Source organism: Podarcis liolepis, assembly GCF_965112155.1.
Source record: "Podarcis liolepis genome assembly, chromosome: 2".
Taxonomy (NCBI): Eukaryota; Metazoa; Chordata; class Lepidosauria; order Squamata; family Lacertidae; genus Podarcis; species Podarcis liolepis.
The window spans coordinates 34,966,735-34,985,048 of NC_139555.1; the positions used below are offsets into that span (position 1 = coordinate 34,966,735).

The 18,314-nt window shown below is 43.8% G+C and overlaps 1 protein-coding gene across 8 annotated transcripts in view; it reads left to right on the forward strand.

Moving 5' to 3' along the window:
• Positions 1–2,693: 2,693 nt before the first annotated feature.
• LLGL2 (LLGL scribble cell polarity complex component 2) overlaps positions 2,694–18,314 on the forward strand; it is a 70,736-nt gene continuing 55,115 nt past the window's right edge. For 3 of the 8 annotated variants that reach the window (XM_083487360.1, XM_083487361.1, XM_083487362.1), the window contains exons 1-2: positions 2,694–2,832; positions 17,339–17,442. In XM_083487360.1, coding sequence (XP_083343486.1) covers positions 2,703–2,832; positions 17,339–17,442 — 234 coding nt within the window. In that variant the 5' untranslated portion in view covers positions 2,694–2,702. Of the gene's footprint in view, positions 3,040–17,338; positions 17,443–18,314 lie in introns of all 8 variants that reach the window. The other 5 variants (XM_083487365.1, XM_083487366.1, XM_083487364.1 and 2 more) reach the window with 4 other exon arrangements.

Here is an 18,314-nt window from a genome sequence, read left to right on the forward strand (position 1 = left end):
AGTTGTCGGACAATGTCCCAAAGTTATGTTTTTTTCATGCCAGCAGAGAGTTTTATACAAAATTGTTGGGAGACAATAAGCACTACATTTCTGCCACTCATCCAGTCCATTTTCATTATTTTATCCCTGTCTGAGAGCCACCCATTATACTTGGCTGATCAGGGAATGATTTCCCGACAGTACAGTACGAAAATACAAAACCATCTACCTTAAAATATGCCAGAAGGACTACCATTTATTGCAGCCAGTCCAGCAGGAGCCACTAACATCACTGTGTCTTGCCAACCCAGATGCTAATATCCCTTGTTTTGGTGACAGAATGACATTTGCTAGCCTTCAGGGATATATGGACCAAAATTCTGATGAAACCAGGAAAAGAATAGCAGAAAAAATAAGTAGCAATTCTGGAGCTTCCAGTTACTTGCTGCTTAATAATGTGTTGTTATCTGAACAGTGTCACAAAAAGGTGAGTGTGGCAAGGTGACTCAGTTTCAGCCTTCCTTGTAGCCAGGCTTCACAGTACCAGAGTTGTTTGCTGGAGGGGGGAAACCAAGATGAAAGAGACAGAAAATCCCCTGAGGCTGAATTCACAATCTTTGTCATTCAGCTGAAACTAAATCTGTTCACTTGTTGTTTTTTTCTTTTTCTGCTGTTTAGCACTAGTTTTGCACAGAGCGTCTTCCAGCCTCTGATTTGTGGCATCGTAACTCAATCACAAGCCAATTGGCTTGGGCAATTCCGAACAATGAACAAAAGTAATTTGATTGCTGCAACGTGGCTTTTGGGTTTCTTGTTTGTTTGTGCTAATGGTGAATAATATTTGAAAGTTGAGTGTTTTATTGAGGGCTGAAAGACTATCAACTACAAATAAAAAAGATCACTTTCACAACTGCTAGATCAGGAATTTTGTTTTAGATCACACCTTCCTTTTCCAAAACTTGCAACCTTGAAATTTACTTTTGGTGCAGTTAGGCAATTTTAGACTCTGGACTTAATTCTCTTACATAGCACATCTTTTGATTAAAAGGTAAAGGGACCCCTGACCATTAGGTCCAGTTGTGGCCGACTCTGGGGTTGTGGCACTCATCTCGCTTTATTGGCTGAGGGAGCTGGCATACAGTTTCTGGGTCATTTGGCCAGCATGACTAAGCCGCTTCTGGCGAACCAGAGCAGCGCACGGAAATGCCGTTTACCTTCCTGCCAGAGCAGTACCTATTTATCTAATTGCACTTTGAGGTGCTTTCGAACTGCTAGGTTGGCAGGAGCAGGGCCCGAGCAACGGGAGCTCACCCCGTCGCGGGGTTTCAAACCGATGACCTTCTGATCAGCAAGTCCTAGGCTCTGTGGTTTAACCCACAGCGCCACCCGCATCCCTATCTTTTGATTAGGGGTGGCCAATATTGCATCTATAGGTGCACATATGCCCACAGTGGCCGCCTTTGGCACTTGCAGGGGTCTCCTTCCCTTTCACCCATTGAAATTAGCCATGAAAGACGCATTTTATTGTAGCCAATAGAACAGGTTGCAGTGTGTGCTTGGTTAGTGGGGGGAGGGAAGGTCCATGACACTTTACTCAGGTTGAATGTGACTCAGAGACCCCAAAAGGCTGGTGGCCATTGCTTTAGAGGTAAGGTAGCACTGGTACTCTCTGGAAGGGTGTTTCTGAGGGGGCCTGTGTTTTAATTTACTTCAAAATGTGGCAAGATAACCCCTCTTTGTGTATGTGGGGACTCTCCTGCTTATTTTGTTGAATGGGGCCTTAAACCTCTGCCCCCAAATCCTGCCCTAACAGTACTACTACCATGTTTAGCCTTGCAAATATATGCATTTATGTGTGCTTATTTACAAAGCAAGTCACATGTTCAGGCTCTATCAGCAGCCTGTATACAACTGTGGCACACGTGTCATTTGAATCAATGCAGTTTGTTATTTCTGCTCCAACCAGGCTTACTGAGAGAAGCATATATTGAAATAATTGTCATGTCAGTGCTTCCCCTTCAGAAACAATAGCAAGAAACTGGTCAGATCCTCTTAAAGGACTCCCTTCCAAGCATAATTGTGAACACAGTACCTTTAATCTACAGCATGATATTCTCTGAGGCAAGTTTAATATACTACTGTTCAATATGGTTGCTCTTAACGTAAACAAGCAGAAGATGTGGCTTGTTTTATTGCTTGATCAGATCCTGCCACCACACACAGCAAGCAGTATAAACTCTACTACCATCAGAAATATTATAAACAGCCTTGTGGCATCTTAAAGACTACTCGGAGATATATTGTGGCATAAATTGCGGCACAAATTGCTGTTTTTGCTGCAACAGAGATAACAGGGCAACACCTTTAGAAATTATCACAAGTATCATGTGTGGAAAAGAGAGAGAAGAGGAAACAAAAGACATTTGGTCATGATCAAGAATTAGAACTGTCATGCCACCGGAAAAAAGCAAGATAGGTGCGCCTAGAACTCGGCGGATATGGGGTGTGACCACGGTGTCTTAAGAAGCCAAGATAGTCATACTGGAATTAGCCTACTTTGATCTCGATTCCACCCCCCCTCTCGCGCGCCAATTTCTATTGGCCGGGTGCAAAGTGAGACGAATGCAGGCAGAGGTTTGCTGATTCCCGATTGGCTAGGCGGGTAGCGGTGAGCGCGATGAATTATTCACGAGCGGCAGAGTTGGGGGGGGGGGGAGAAAGGGATGCACCACGCCTCCTTTGTGATTTGCATATCCGGCGGGCACGCCCCCCCTGCCGGAGGTATCCAGGAAGGAGAGGTGGCGGCGGCGCCGGCGCAAGGAGGAGCTGGGGCGCGTCGGGGGACATTGCATGGTAAGGCTCAGCCTGGCTTCTCTGCACGCGGCCCTCCCCTCCCGTGAGCGGGGGGCCTGGGCGGGGGGACGGGACGGGGCTGAGGCTGCAAAGAAAGCGGGGCGGGGACGCCAGGTAAAGGGGGGGTGCTTTCCGGGGGGGGGGAGAGGGAGAAGCTCCCTTGGACAGGCGTTGGGTGGAGTTGAGGCTTGGACTCCATGCTGGAAGGTGTGCAAATATTAGACTGCTCTGAGCTTTGTCATGGATCCTGGAAAGAAAGGGCTAGGCTGGTCGGGGAGTGCCTTGCAGGGCGGGCGTCGGAGGGATTCATTGGTATGATGGTTAGGGGGCGTGAAAGCTGGTCGGAGTGGGGGTGTTGCAGTGGGTTGGTGGAAGGGTGCTCTCGATGGGCTGAGAAAGCGTGTAGGGGGGCATCACTTGGGTGCGCTGGGCCTTGAGAATTATGTGGGGTCTTTTTCTGGTGTCTGCCAGAAGTGTGGGGAGGAGGGTCTTTGTGGGTAGTAGATGAAGTTTGGACTTTACCTTGGCCGAATTAGTTGTGGGTTGTTGTGGGTATTTTCTTGGGGGGGTTGCCAGCATTGAGATCTGGCCCTGGGGGGGCAGGTAACTGGTTTTTGTTTTTCGTTTTTAATTTTCGCCGGTGAAGCAAGCAGTAAGTTGTTAGGACTCCTGTTGTTCTTCCGATGCCCCTGGTCAGCATTGCCTTGCTATGTCGGTTGTTGGCTGGAGGTATTTCAGAAAGGTTTGCTTTTGTTCAAGTACCTGATACTTTTTTGGCAGGCTGTGCTGTTTGCACAGGTGCTCTGGGACTACAGTATGGCAGGCTGGCAAACCTCTGTGAGGGGGCTTGATTTCCCCTCTGACTATTGTTGATTCCAGGTGGCTTTTTATTTCTTTGGTAGCAGGTCAAGACAAATCTTGCTCGTCATTTCCTTTTCTTTGAAGGTCAATATGTCGCTGTTGACTGAAATTTAGTATAATAAGCTCAAGGAGGTATAGGCCAGTAATTGGCATCTTGGTGCCTATTTGTCTGAACCACTCCATTGACCTATATAGGGTCAGTACTCAGAGGGAAAATGTGTCCCTCTGATGTGTTGGACTCTATTAGCCCCAAGCATAGTCATTGGTTAGGGAGGATGTGAGTTGTAGTCCAACAGGGTTTGATATCCCTGACATAGGCCAAAGGTTGGCTCTGGGATTTCATTGAGGAAATCCAAGATGGTAGATCCTCTCTTACAGAGCAATGTGGTATGTGTGTTTTGGGGCATTTGGCGTTAGCCTTGGGCAAGTATGATAATATCAGCCCACATTGATGGAAACCTGCCCTTCATTGTGTTAGATAACTGTTTGTGGTACTGAAATTACCACATGAACTGAGCCAAATTTTCCCTTTGTTCCCCAAACACTGCTGACATCTGAGGTAATGAATGCCCCTGCAGATAAGCTTGAGGCAAACTGAAATCTCCATGCAGTCTTTAGCAATATGAGTGGACACCACACCCTAACTTACTAAAGGTATTTGTCAAGTATCACAACTGAGAATAGCCTTGTTGTGTTCTCCAAAGGCCAGGCACATAAGTAAAAGATCAGTTTAGGCTTTTATAGCTGAGAAACTCCCCTTCTGCCCTATTCCCCCTCCCAGTTTAATTTGGACTCCATGTGTAACTTCTAAGACAAGCTGGTCTCTTCAAACAATGAAGGCTTGCTAGTTGTTCAACCTGAAATAGTAACTGCTTTGGAGGCTGGGAAAACTTACCAAATCTGAGTTGTTTCAGTGGAAATCGGAGCCCTTTGAAATAATTTCATTGTTAAATAAATCTCTTTGAGGTTGCCTTATTAATGGTCTTTCAGCGGGTTTTCATTCGAAGCTCAGACAATGGTGTATTATTGCGGACAAATGGCTTTCTACCCCTGCTCTGCACCTCTTGCTGTGCTGAAGTGAAACATGTCATCTTTTTCTTGGAGGTGGGACAGGTGACCCTGTAGGTGTTCATGCCTATTGTATTGTTGAAACTGGAACCTGGGGGTGGTTCCTTGAAGTTACCTGTCTGCTGTTCATGGTTGAAATTTGTGTTAATATTCAGAGTCTAGAGTCACCTATACAGCATAATGTTTCATGAGCAGCAGCAAGTTTGAGCTGATAAAGGTGTTTACATTTTCAAGATCTGTGTAGGAAGCAAGGGTGTACTATGTATTGTTGACGCTTCTGTTAAAATATTTTTTGCCACAGGTGTGCTCAAGCTGTGGCTGGTCAAGCAGCTGCTTCCTAATATTACATTTAATATGTGGGTTTTATCTTAAATGAGAGCTTGTAGTCCAGAGCATGCACAATTTTAATAATGTTTATTCTGCTCCTGTGTGATCTTCTGTGTGGTTTATTGTTGAGGTCTGTTCTTGCTTTGCTGCGGCATCAGCTGTTCCCAGACCATCCCTGGTTCCCTTGAGCATACGCAATTACAATAATGGGATTGCTTTCTGAGTAAACATGTTTAGGGTCTGTGTAGTAGGGTATACTTCCAGAAGGGAAAATCAGCAATTATTGAACTTGACAAACCTGTGGGATGAACGACAACTAGTATTGGTATACAACCAAATGTAAACAGAGAGCCACTTTTTACAGTCTTTCAGCAGAGTTGGGGAACTTCACTTGTAACTTCCGTCATCCTGACCATTGAGCATGCTGACTGGGGCTGATGGTAGGTTGAGAAACATCTGGAAAGCTGCATCCCTGACTTACAGGCATTAATATGTGGTATAACAGCAATGGAAACTAGTTGCCATTGCTTCATCAGAGGCGTGTGAGCAGCTTTCTGTCACAGAAGACTCCATGTACTATCACACTTAAAAATATCTCTGACTCTTCGCTATGCAAATACTTCTCACAGGAATTCACACCGAAGTTGCCTCACTGGAGCATATAGTATATTTTAAAATTGTCATTCTGAAGCTTATGGTTAACAAGTTTGTCCCAAACAGACAATCTTTTTCCGAGTAAGTTGGGTGATTAAAAGGAAAAATAGCCCTACCTCCTTTTGCAGGATTATGGGAACATTTTTGTGTTATATGTGGTATTTTCTATCTCTAATATGAATCAACTATCATGGAATGTCCTTGCCATGTACAGCATCAAATAAAGTGGAAAATGGAAAATACTGACCTGTCTATTACATCACTCAAAAGATTAATTAAGTGATCTTAAGAATGTTCACTGCCACTGTTGCCTTTTTCATTTATATTCTCTGCAGTAACTTAAGTGTGGTATAACTTCCATAGTTTAAATGTGGTGTTGTGGAATTATCCACAGTGTGATTTTTAGTGGTGTCTCGTATAGCGCACTTATGAATTGAGAAGTTAGCTTCTGGCAATAAAATGACTTGGTTGGTGCATGTATAGTAATAAATTTAGTAAGCAACACAAAGTTTTTATTGCTGTTGTTTTTTTCCTTACAGACATCATAAATGCCATTAGTATTTGGAGTGGAGTTTTAGATTTTGGGCTAATCTTGCTTCTGTATGGAATGCAGATGTGCTTCAGTGGTATGCTCTGCTGCAGAGATGGGAAATCTGTAGCCCTCTAGATGTTGATGGAATACAACTCTTATCATTATGACCATGCTGGTCGAGACTGATGGGAGCTGAAGTACATCATCATCTGGTCATCTTGCTCTGAGGGTTGTAAATAAGGTGGCTTGTGTGAACTCCAAATGCTGCTGTTTGCTTGCACAACAGACTTCTTCTTGTGCAATGGAATGTCCCTTTCCTCTGCAGTCGCCTGCAGGCCTCTCCCACACCTTCAAAATCTGCTTCAGAGTGTCAAGGGTCCCCCTGGATCAGTTCTTGGAAGCATGCAGGGAGAAGAAAGGGGAAGCTCCATTGTGGGAGTGGAATGCCGTTCATGCAGCGCTGGATACAAGTCTTATTCTGGATCAGGCATAGGCAAACACAGCCCTTCAGATGTTTTGGGACTACAACTCCCATTATCCCTAGCTAACAGGACCAGTGGTCAGGGATGATGTGAGTTGTAGTCCCAAAACATCTGGAGGGCCGAGTTTGCCTATGCTTGTTTTGAATCTTGTCCTATGACCTGGCTATCTTCTTAGCTGTTTAGTTTGTCACATTTGCAGCAAAGTGAATGCTCTGTCTGACTGAGGCCTTATTGAAATGTTGATAATTTGAGTTAATCTGAAATATTGCTGCTTTGTGATTAGTCTCCTATAAAATTTGTGTTTAGTCGTGTGTCATTTTCCCAGATCTTACATCTGATCTCTTCAGATCTCACAATACAGATTTAAAATTCAAGGGTTACCTGTAAAAAGGAAAGAAACCCTGTGTTGATTGTGCATCTTCTAACTCAGTCCTAAAAAGGCTTACTCAATAAGAAAGTCCCACCAAATTTGGAACTTGCCTTCTGGACATTCCATGTTTAGAATTGCAAGCCTTCTTCCTCATAGCAGTGAATGGAAACCCTCTCTGTGCTGTAGATCATACACCAAATGTTCTCGGATATGATCAGGGCTTTTTTCCAGCTGGAACTAGCTGGAACACAGTTCCAACACCTCTCAGGTGGGCGCCATTATAAGAGAACAAGGGGGGCGTTCATGGTGAGTTTTGGCAGCTCTTTTTCTAGAAAATTAGTGCTGGGTTTGATGCTTTTCAGTGTTCCTTCCTGATTATGTGTAGGCATATGATTATAATTTTAAATGTGATTTTGCCTGGTTTTCTCAAAATTAACTAAAGTGGAAACAAATTTTGGAGAGTTCTCAAGTATGCATGGATAAACCCACTTTTCAAAAGCTGCTCTGAGTTCCTGAAGACTTGCCACTGCAACATTTTATTCAAACATTCTGTTTAAATTCTACTTGGAATAATTGGCTTAACTTGTCACCTTGTCAGTCTGCATTAATTTCTGTTTGACTTTTTGCCAGCTGCACATATCTCTGTTCTTGTCAGATTTGATTTTGGGGTCTTTAGTTTAGAGGCAGGAAACTTGTGAACTGCAATACCTCAGGATCAGAGGTTTGTTAAGAGGCTACAAAATATGGAGTATTTTAGTTCTGTCACTGCAGGGAAGTTCAGTAATGACCTTTTAAATAATATTCACAGGTCTTCCTTAATGGCCAGAAGTAAGTCTGGTGGGTTGGGGATGGCACAGAACAAAAGTCTTAAACATGCAGATTACCCTTCCATTTAAGACAGGATAAACCACTTCCTAACTGAAGAGTCTTGCATATTGTATCAATCAGAGACCTGTTTTAATGAAAGTGATAGGATAACAACATTTGCTCTTGTTATGAGAACCATAACTGTCAACCTTCCCTTTTTTTGTGGGAAATTCCCTTATTCCATCACCGTTTCCTGCTGCTTCCTGCTGCTATCCCAGATTGATAGATATCCCGTAGACTGTCCCCGGGACAGGTGAGGCTGCTGATCCCTTATTTTCAACTCTGAAAGTTGACTGCTATGATGAGAACTGATTAACACATTTTCTGGTCTTGTTGAATAGGTCTGTTGTAAGCCTGCATTGCTTACTGAATACCATAGCTGCAGGGAGGGGCATAAGTCTCTCTCGATCACTTGTCAAGCCTGTATCTCTGCTACCAGCAGCTGAGCTACTCGACATACATGGCTGACTGAGTGCTTCATATTCTGGGCGCCATAATGAAATTTCTTATGCATCTGTGGCCCAAACCAGGCATATTCTACTTTATCTTTTCCCTTTCCGTCTAATCCTCTGATTGAGAGCAGGGCTGCATGGGAAAGGAGTTTGTTGGGGGTGCAGAAATGGTGGAAAGGGGTAATCGGCTCCTTTTCCTGCTGCTCTTCAATTTCTGATGGCAACCTCAGTTGCTGTTGTTGTTTTTTAAAGGAACCCACAACTATGTAACATGTAATTTGGCCCTGAGATATACCAGGCACCTTGGCATCATTTCCTTCATTTCAGTACTGTCATGGTAAAAAAAAAAACCCTAGCAAATACACCTGAATCTTATAGATAAGACTGGACCAAAATGAAAAGAGCATCTTTGCAATCTGATGGGTTACTATTCTTCCTATACCTTTCCTGTTGTTTAGATTTTTGGAGTCAGCATTTATCGAAAGTTACTTTAAGAGAGAGAGAAAGAAAGAAAGAAAAGCATGTCATGATGTCTGTCTGTCTGTGTCTTTTTTTCACACACACTGAACCACTGCTGTTGACTGTCTTTATAACTTGTCACGTGGCTGACAACAGCCAGTAAGAAGAGGACCATGGCTGTTCAATCATAGGATTATTTTCCAAATTAAACCTTTAGAAGTAATGTACTTAAATTGTTGAAGTTGGCTGAGCTTAATCATCATCCCTAATGTTCTACGTCCCTTTAATCAAAACAGCCTTGAAAACACTCACATCTTTATATCCTTCTAAGAGGCCTCAGAGGGGAAAAAAACACACTTGAACATACTTGTTCTGTGATGGGGTACTCCTCTTTCATCCATTTGAGTCAGCAGTATGAAATTATACATTTCTCAAAACCTATTGGCCACTTCAGCTGTGTCAAGTAAGTATTTGGCAGCTTTGCAGTACTTTGGATGCTTATGCCACTGCCACAAAAGATTTTCAGGGATAAAATTATGCATCCTTTGAAGAAAGTGGGAAGAGAGGGAGTTTTTACACACACACACACACACACTCCATCTCTCATAGCACTAGAACCCAGGGCCATCTATTTATGCTAAATATTGGAAGATTCAGGTAACAGCATATTAAATGATGGTGGCCACTCCCACATTATATAATGGTGGCCACCAACTGTGATGGCTTCAAGAAGAGCCAACAGATGAATTCATGGAAGACCAGGTTACCAATGGCTATTTGTCATGATGGCTGTGTGGTGCCTTTTACATCAGAAGCACTACTTCTCTGAGTGCCAGTTGCTGGGGATCATGGAATTGTAGAATTGTTGAGTTGGAAGGGACCCTGAGGATCATGCAGTCCAACCCCTGGCAATGCAGGAATATGTATATGTCCCATATGGGGATCGAACCTATGACCGTGGTGTCACCAGCACCATGCTCTAACCAGCTGAGCTATCCATGAGCCAGGATAGTGCTCTTACACCCATATCCTGCTTGTGAGGTTCCCAGGGGCATCTGGTTGACTGCTACTAGAACAGAAGGATGCACCAGTCAATCTTTTGGTCTTATGTCGCAGGACCCTTTATATGTTCTGCATTTGCTTGGAGCAGGGCTGTGAAAAGCATAACAAAAGTTGCAATATACAAACTGCTAATTGGCACTGCACAACTGGTTAAAATGTCAACCTAGGGCAAACTCCTGAAGGTCAATTGTGTTAGCATGGTGCATTAAAAATTACCTTGGACTCGCCAAAGCTTATGCCCAGTAACTGTGTTATCTTCAATGTGCTACAGCACTCTTGATGTTTCAGCCCAGTATTTTAAAGGTCTTCTGCAAATCTGCCAGGTAGTGCATTTGCAAATTGTCCGAGACCCCCTTCTGTGTTTCCTCACCTTAGGACAGGGGTCTGCAACCCGCGGCTCCGGAGCCGCATGTGGCTCTTTTACATCTTTGCTGTGGCTCCGGGGCGGATACAAGGGGGGGGACGAGGCGCATTGTGCGCCCCGACACTCCTCACTGTGGCGGGCGCTGTACTGGCTGTGACGTCGCATGGGGGCAGTGCGTGCGTTAGTCACGCACCGTCCCTACATCACCTTCCCGCCCGCTGTCAGATTGTGGCTCCAGAGATATATTTGTTTTAAATGTCGCAATGGTTTTGCGGCTCCCAGTTGTTGTTTTTTCTCCGGAAACGGGTCCAAGTGGCTCTTTTTGTCTTAAAGGTTGCAGACCCCTGCCTTAGGAGATGAGGCAGATGGTAAAAGGTGAGAGGGCCTTGTTGGTAATGGTGGTCTGGGTCCAGAATGTGCTCTGCAGGTGAGGCTGATGTCTTTTCCCGCAGCATTGGCCCATGAGGCGCTAGAGTAAATGTGCCTCCTCAGCTTCCGCAATGAGAGCAGAGGCAGTTTTACACTGCACCCCACCAGCTGGGGCCAATGCAACTTGTTTCAACATCATAGTGGATCACAAAACCACGATGTTTGGCTGGTGATACATCAGTGTTGAAAACCTAACATCGTCCAGCCCTAATGCTGAGGATGGTTGTGACCAGTGAAGAAATTTGTCTCAAAGGCTGTTCTATAAGCTTTATTGTTCGAATTGTACTCTGTGGAATTGAGGAAGCAAAGAAATTGGTTGGGATCCAGTATGTTGGGGTTTCTCCACCAATGAAGACTTTTCCAAAATGTATATGTTGTTTTCTATGCGTTGGTTTCATCCTCAGTCCATCACAACCCTATTCCATCCACAGCTGATGAAGAAATAGAAGTTGATTTTGTGGATATTGTGTGTATTGTATCATCAATGTTTGTAAAAATCGTTTTAAGTCAAAAGGAAGTCAAAAAGGGCGCAGTCTTCTGCATGAACTTTCAGTTTTGTAGTTGGGTGTATTGGAGGGTAAATCATTTCCCAAGACTGGAACAAGAAATCTAGTCGTTCGTTCATTTTAGCATTATGTTGAAAGCATCGCATTTCTCTCCTGTCTGTTTGTGACAATGGAGGTTAAGTGTAATTTGACCACATAAACCACATTTATGAGCATCTTACTTTATTTACTACTTCCTTCCCTCTTTTCCTCTCTCTGTTGTTTTCCTTCTTGCAAAAGTTTCCATGGCAGACAACTGGGCACTCTTTCCTTCACACCTGTTTTTGCTAATTGTCTTTACCAAGCGCTCCTTGCCCTGTCAAACTAATGCACCAGATAGTTGCAGTTTTTGCTCCTGTTGCTATCTCAATACTCAGAGGTTAAGAAGCCACAAAATGGGTTGTGAAGTCTGTGAAATAATTTGCTCAAGGCCTGAGGGTTACTTTCCTGAAGTGGAAAGTACGTACAACTCCCAGCTTGGAGGAAGTGGAAAGTGAAAAGAACTCATGAAAATTATACCATACATTTCTGCCAAGTGGCATCCAGGTGGTTGGTTTTTCAAGCAGCATTGGGCTATTGTTGAGGGACATATTGAATAGTCATGCCTGATACTGCATTCTGTAGCAATTGGTTGCTGCCAGACTTATCAGGGTCAGTATGTGCAAGGCAGTATCAGAAACAAAGTTGATGTCATGCTTAGTCTCTATGCTAGGAAGTGCTCCCTCTTCCATGAGGCATTTCATTTTCTTTTGCTGGAAGAGCTGCCATTTTGAAAGCAGCCTTGGAAATTATCAAATGGATTGCTTATGGGCGGCATCCCAGTGTCTGAATATTTGGATTGTTGGTTGGTATACATGGGAAAGGTTATGATGAAATAGTTACTTGCCCAAGATGAGATCTTCATGGCTGAGGTAGGATCTAACTTGGGTTTCCCAAGTCCTAGTCTGACATATTAACTATTAGAGCTTGCTAGATAGGTGATCGTTTTCACTCCCATCTGCTGAATGGTCCTGCTTTGATGCCTACCCGCGAGCATATCTGTCACATGCTTCTACAAAAGAAGCCTTCTAAATTAGGGATGGGAAACCTGTGGACCTGCAGATATTGGTGGACTCAACTTCTAGCAGCTCCATGGCCAGTGGTGAAAGTTGTCATCCAACAAGATCTGGAAAGCCATAAGTTCTTCCTCCCTATCCTAAATTCTTCTGTCACAGTAAAATGTGTGAATGTACTGTTCTTTCCATAGATAAGTATGGAGTATTGAGTGTTAATAATTTAGGAGAAGAAAGCTTACTCAGTCTCTATTCACTAAACTGGTATACATTGGCTGCACACCCTAACGCCAATGCTTGTATATGGAGACGTTGAAGAATTTGTTACAAGAAGGGGGAATAGATCCAGTTGTATTCAGTTTTACTAATTTGTTCTTCTTTTTTTGTACAGTCTGGAGCAGCCTTCCTCAACCTTGGGTCCCCAGATGTTTTTGGACTACAACTCCCATCATCCCTGACTACTGGTCCTGCTAGCAAGGAGTGAAGGGAGTTATAGTTCAACAACGTCGGGGGACCCAAGGTTCAGAAAGGCTGGTCTAGAAGGTAAGAAGTGCAGCTGTGTGGCAAATACTGAATTAGCTGGAATTGGTAGTTTTCTACATGGGAAGCTGCTTGTGTATCAAATCAGACTGTTAGTCTATCTAACTCAGTATCGTCTACTGATTTGCAGCAGCTCTCCATGGTTTCAGGCACAAATCTTTCCCAACCATACCTGGAGATGCCAGGAATTAAATGTTGGACCCCTTTCCGTGCTACTGAACTGCATCCCTTCTGCTACAGCTCATGCTAGTTGGGTGTAAAATATGTTCACCTTGTAACTTCTGTCCCTTAATTTGGCTGTCTATCTTTCACTCTTATGTGGTGGCAAAACTCATGAGGGAATAGTTTGATTTATGACATGCAGGGGGGCGACCTCATTACTGGTTGGAATGCAGAGAGAATGAGCCCACATGTTTATATAAGCATAAAGTAATAGAAACATCCCCAGCTGCTAAGACCTTTGCTGTAGTCCAAGAATTTCATATTGGAGTGTGTGTGATGAGTGGCCTCCCCAGGGTAGCGACCTTTATGGTGCCCCTCAGTACAAAACAGCAGTAAATTGTTTGCTGCTTCTAAGTCATACTATAAGTAATATGGTTACATTTGCAAATATATGGGACTCATTTCTAAAACTGAACATTGCATGCTTGGTAGAATATTGTGCTGATTTATGAGAATCCTTGTATTTTCAAATTGCCCTGTTTGGCTAAATTACCTGGTACCAAAGCAGCATACTGAGAGGCAACTTAACTTGTTCTTGCTTTAAGCCTTTATGGTCTACCTTTCCACTCAAAATGCAAAAGGGTCTTACAGTCTAAAGTTGAACAACTGTTAGATGCATCTGCAGGGGTAAAGCTGAAATTCTTACCTGTGGTCTGCCACTGACTACTGTTCCAGTTGATTTGCTCCTTGGCAGACCACCTTAATTTCTTACATTATTGCTTTTATGTGTGTGGGGTGGTGTTTATGCTTTTGTCCTGTATTTTTGTATTGTGAACAGTCCCTGAGATCTTCAGATGAAGGGTGATATAAATTCAATAAATAATAAAGCAATAATAATGAGGGTCCTTGTGGGACGTGGGTGGCGCTGTGGGTTAAACCACAGAGCCTAGGACTTAACGATCAGAAGGTCGGCGGTTCGAATCCCCGCGGCGGGGTGAGCTCCCGTTGCTCGGTCCCTGCTCCTGCCAACCTAGCAGTTCGAAAGCACGTCAGAGTGCAAATAGATAAATAGGTACTGCTATGGCAGGAAGGTAAATGGAGTTTCCGTGCGCTGCTCTGGTTCGCCAGAAGCTTCTGGCCACATGACCCAGAAGCTGTACACCGGCTCCCTCGGCCAATAAAGCGAGATGAGCGCCGCAACCCCAGAGTCGGTCACGACTGGACCTAATGGTCAGGGGTCCCTTTACCTTTACCTTTTAATGAGGGTCCTAGGTTCAGGTCCCAGTTAATGACATGGCTGTCCAGACTGAGGTCAGGGTAGGTGAGACTGGGTGAGAGGGACTGATAATCTGACTCTTATTAGAAACAGCTTTGTATGTTCCGCATTAAAAAACCCAAACCCTCCTAAGTTCATATCCAATGGTTATTAGTAATAATGGCTATGTTCTCCTCCTACTTTTGGAAACTGTATGCCTCTGAATACCACTTGCTGACACCGCAGAATGGGGGAGAATACTGTTGTGCCTCAAGTCCTCCTTGTCTGGTTCTCATAAGGTATTCAGGTTGTCGGCCATTCTAAAAACAGGCTGCTGGACTAGATGGGCCACTGGCCCAATTCAGCAGTGTCTTTTTCATGTTCTCACTTCAACCTAAAGAACACATATGTGGCTTGATAGAACTGGGGAAAACTAATCCAATATGTGTTGCACATAGAAAACATGTTCCCTGCAATGATTGTCCACAGCAGCGGTGGGGAACCTTTTTTCTGTTGGGGGCCACATGGGCTTATTGCTGTGGCTGAGAGCCTTAAAGTTGCTATCATTTGCTATTGTGAGATACAAAGGTGGTCCAAAAACAGCTCAAGAATAATTGGATACAGCTGCTGCCCAAAATATACATGGCAAGATGGGTGGTATACCAGCCATCGTTTGTATGCAAAATTTTCTGAGTGAAACTGCAGATATCCTTCTGCTCTACTGGATCTTCCTTTTCCTTCCCTCCAACATAACACCTTTTCCTAAAACATGTCTATTCATCTTGGATTTCTCCAAGTTCCCAGGCCTTGCCCTTCTTAAACTGCTTTCTTCCAAGGCTTAATGTTTTTCACACCTTGTTTTGTGAGTGAAGGTAGTTGAACTCTTGGCTTTGCATTTCCTGCTCCAAATGCTATTGTTAGCTCAGTTGCTTTGGGTTATTCCTGTATTTACCATCTTTTATTAGCTTTTGCAGAGGCATTGAGCAGGGGTATCTGCAGAGGTGCAAAATACCTTAAGGCTGTTGCATCTTCCATGGCAGTTGCTGGTTTAAGCGTTTGTGGTTTTTTTGTAGAAACAGATTAACAATTAACCTGTCTCCACACCAGATCTTGATGCATCAACCAAGGACCGCTGAACATTTTTCTCAGCGCTGTAAACACCGGGAAGACTCCCACGTGCAACCGCTGTAGAAAGCATCCATGTAATGTGTACAACTGCATGTATGGTTGTGTGTTCCCCAGAATTTGCAGAGCAGCTCCTTTAATGAAAGCCTTGCTTTCCATTTGCTTTATTTTTAATAAAGGCTTCAATCCTCCATGCAGCAACAGATTATTTCACTGGAACCTAAGTGCCTGTTTTGAATTAGAATTTCAGCTAAAACCTCTAGGCTTTCATAGTGTCAGGGATTAATACAACCCCTTTGAAGAGATCAAAAGAGAGAATTGGTGTCTCTTGAGCAGAGCATAGTCTCTTACTGGTGGTACCTTATGTGCCACAGCCCCTGGCCTCACCTACACCTTTCTCTAATCACCCAAAATATTCCGTGAAAATGCAGATATTCTAGCCAGATACCACTAGACAAAAGTAAGTCTCTGAGCACAGGTTGCATACTCAACATTACAAAAATTCTAGGTAGTTGTGTTGGTCCACTAGGGAGAAAAAAATAAGAACTTACAATAGGCTATTGATTTTATTAGTATTTTGATTAAGACCTTCACAATTTGACAAGATAGTGAGCAAGCTTTCAAATTCTCCAGAACTCTTCTGGGCACAATGTTGGAAGTCCCAAAGTATGCAGTTCTCAAGAACGTTATTCTTTATATATTTAACAAAACGGTCGGGGTAGATCAGGCATGTGCAAAGTCCGTTTCGGGGGCCTAATGCGGCCCACTGGTCGGTTTAATCCGGCCCCTGTGGCAGTTTATTTCCTGGGGTAAAATTCCCCAAAACACCCCTCCACAACTCTTCAATCCTAAAAAAAGTTCCACAACTTCATAAAAAAAAGCTCAACAATTTCAGTCTTATAAATAAAAAGCTCAACAACTTTGGCTGGCCCTTTGGTCGCCCCTCACGGCCCTTCACTTCATCAAATCTGGCCCTCTTTGAAAGAAGTTTGTACACCACTAGTGTAGATAAAGCTGAGTGATATTTTCTGTCCCTCAGGGAAGGGGAACCTTTTTCATCCTGAGGCGTCTCACTCCCTCCTGGGCAACCAGTGGTAGGTGGAGCCAGAGGCAAAAGTAGGTGGAGCAATGCAGGTGAATGTTACTTTATGGCTACATTCCACCCATGCAGATGCGAGAGGCTTCTGCATGCAGACACATCTCTCCAACCCTGATTCATATTCCAGTCACGTGCAACCACTTAAGGAGGCCGTGAAGCAGACTCAGTAAGGGCTGTGGTTTGGCTGTGGCCAAGAGAGAGTCCCAAGCACTAGATTTTCGGTTCCTCACTCCTTTCCTACCCTTTTCCCTTGCTGCTTACGGGTTGAGTGTGGATCCTAATCCTGGTTTATATACCCTGGTTGGCCACTGTGACAACAAGGTGGTGGACCAGATGGCTTGATCTGGCAGGTTGTTCTTATGCTTAGCAATTTGTATGTACCAGGATGGTGCAGCTTTGGAATAAATAATGCTGAACAACATAATGTTGTAGTCTTGTGCATGCGACACTGCTGTTTCTTTTGACACAGAAAAAACCTAATTCTATTTAGTCTCATGAGAATAGTTGAACTCCCTCTTCCTCTCTCCCCCTCGTTCATTTAATATGAGACTGGTGTGAAAACGGATCCCAGTCAGGGTTGCCAACCAATCTGGGAAGCTGGGAGAGTCCCTAGAATTGATCTTTTAAAATGCTTATTTGCTGTGTTATCGCTCAACTGTTGCCTGACTTCTGGTGTGCTCTTTTCCGCTTCTAGTCAGAGAAAATCGACCTGAAATATGCAAGTTATTTCAGTTTTCCTCGTGTGGAATGTTCTAGCTAGGTTGCACGTGATCCTTATCAAATCTTCTTGTTCTTCCTTAGGTTTAGGGGCCAAGCGGTTAAAGAGGAAAATGAGAAGATTTTTGAGACCGGGACATGACCCAATAAGAGAGAGGCTCAAGCGTGACCTTTTCCAGTTTAACAAGGTAAGTTTTGGCCCTGAATGCAGCCTAAGTGGAAACTAGTATGAACGCTTTTAAAGAGCAGCCTGCCTAGACAGGCTGGAAGGTGTGAGATCACTTGGCCTTGCGTGGGACAATCCTTCCTCGGCCTTCAGGTTAGCACAGAGCATGCGACTAAACAAATATTTGGTAAACTGGTGCGGGGCTTGCCAACAATGTCCTTTTTATGTATGTATGTGCCTTAAGCTAACAAATTATTTCCTGAGTTCCAGATGGACGTTCAGATGCTGTGGCATTTATTTATTTATTTATTTAGGCAGAGAGGGCCTTTATCTCTTGTTTAGCAGTATTTTCTCCTTTGAGGAGTTAAATGGGATCTATTTTGGTTTGGTTATAGCACTGCCATTAAATAAACACGTATGGGGCTGTGTACAATTCTCGGGCTTACATGCACTTCCGTATGCTTGGATGTGGTTGGGAGGAGTGTTAGAATATGCTTCTTTTAAAAGCTTAAAATCAGTCTCTGTGTGCTGCCGGTCGCTGAGGTAAAAACTGTGAAAAAGTGCTGTGTGTTGTGTTCTTCCTTTGGCAGCAGGTGTGTTATGAGCCAGCGCTTTAATTGCTAAACCACGGTAACAGTAAACGGATCTCTGTTAGGATGTACAGAAGCTTGACCTTCAGCTAACATTTTGCTGCTTCTAATCTTCCATCGCAAAGTGGTGTAACTATCGGCCCAGACGTAGTAAAAAATTTATAGAATTTGTGTGGTGCGTATCGTATCCTGCAAACTCTTTTACGGGTGGTTTATTGGTGTGTGTGTGTGTTTTGCAAGTGCGCAAGTAGTAATTTGGCATTCATGAAAAGGAGTGTCATGTGGATAAAAGGATGGTGTTGGG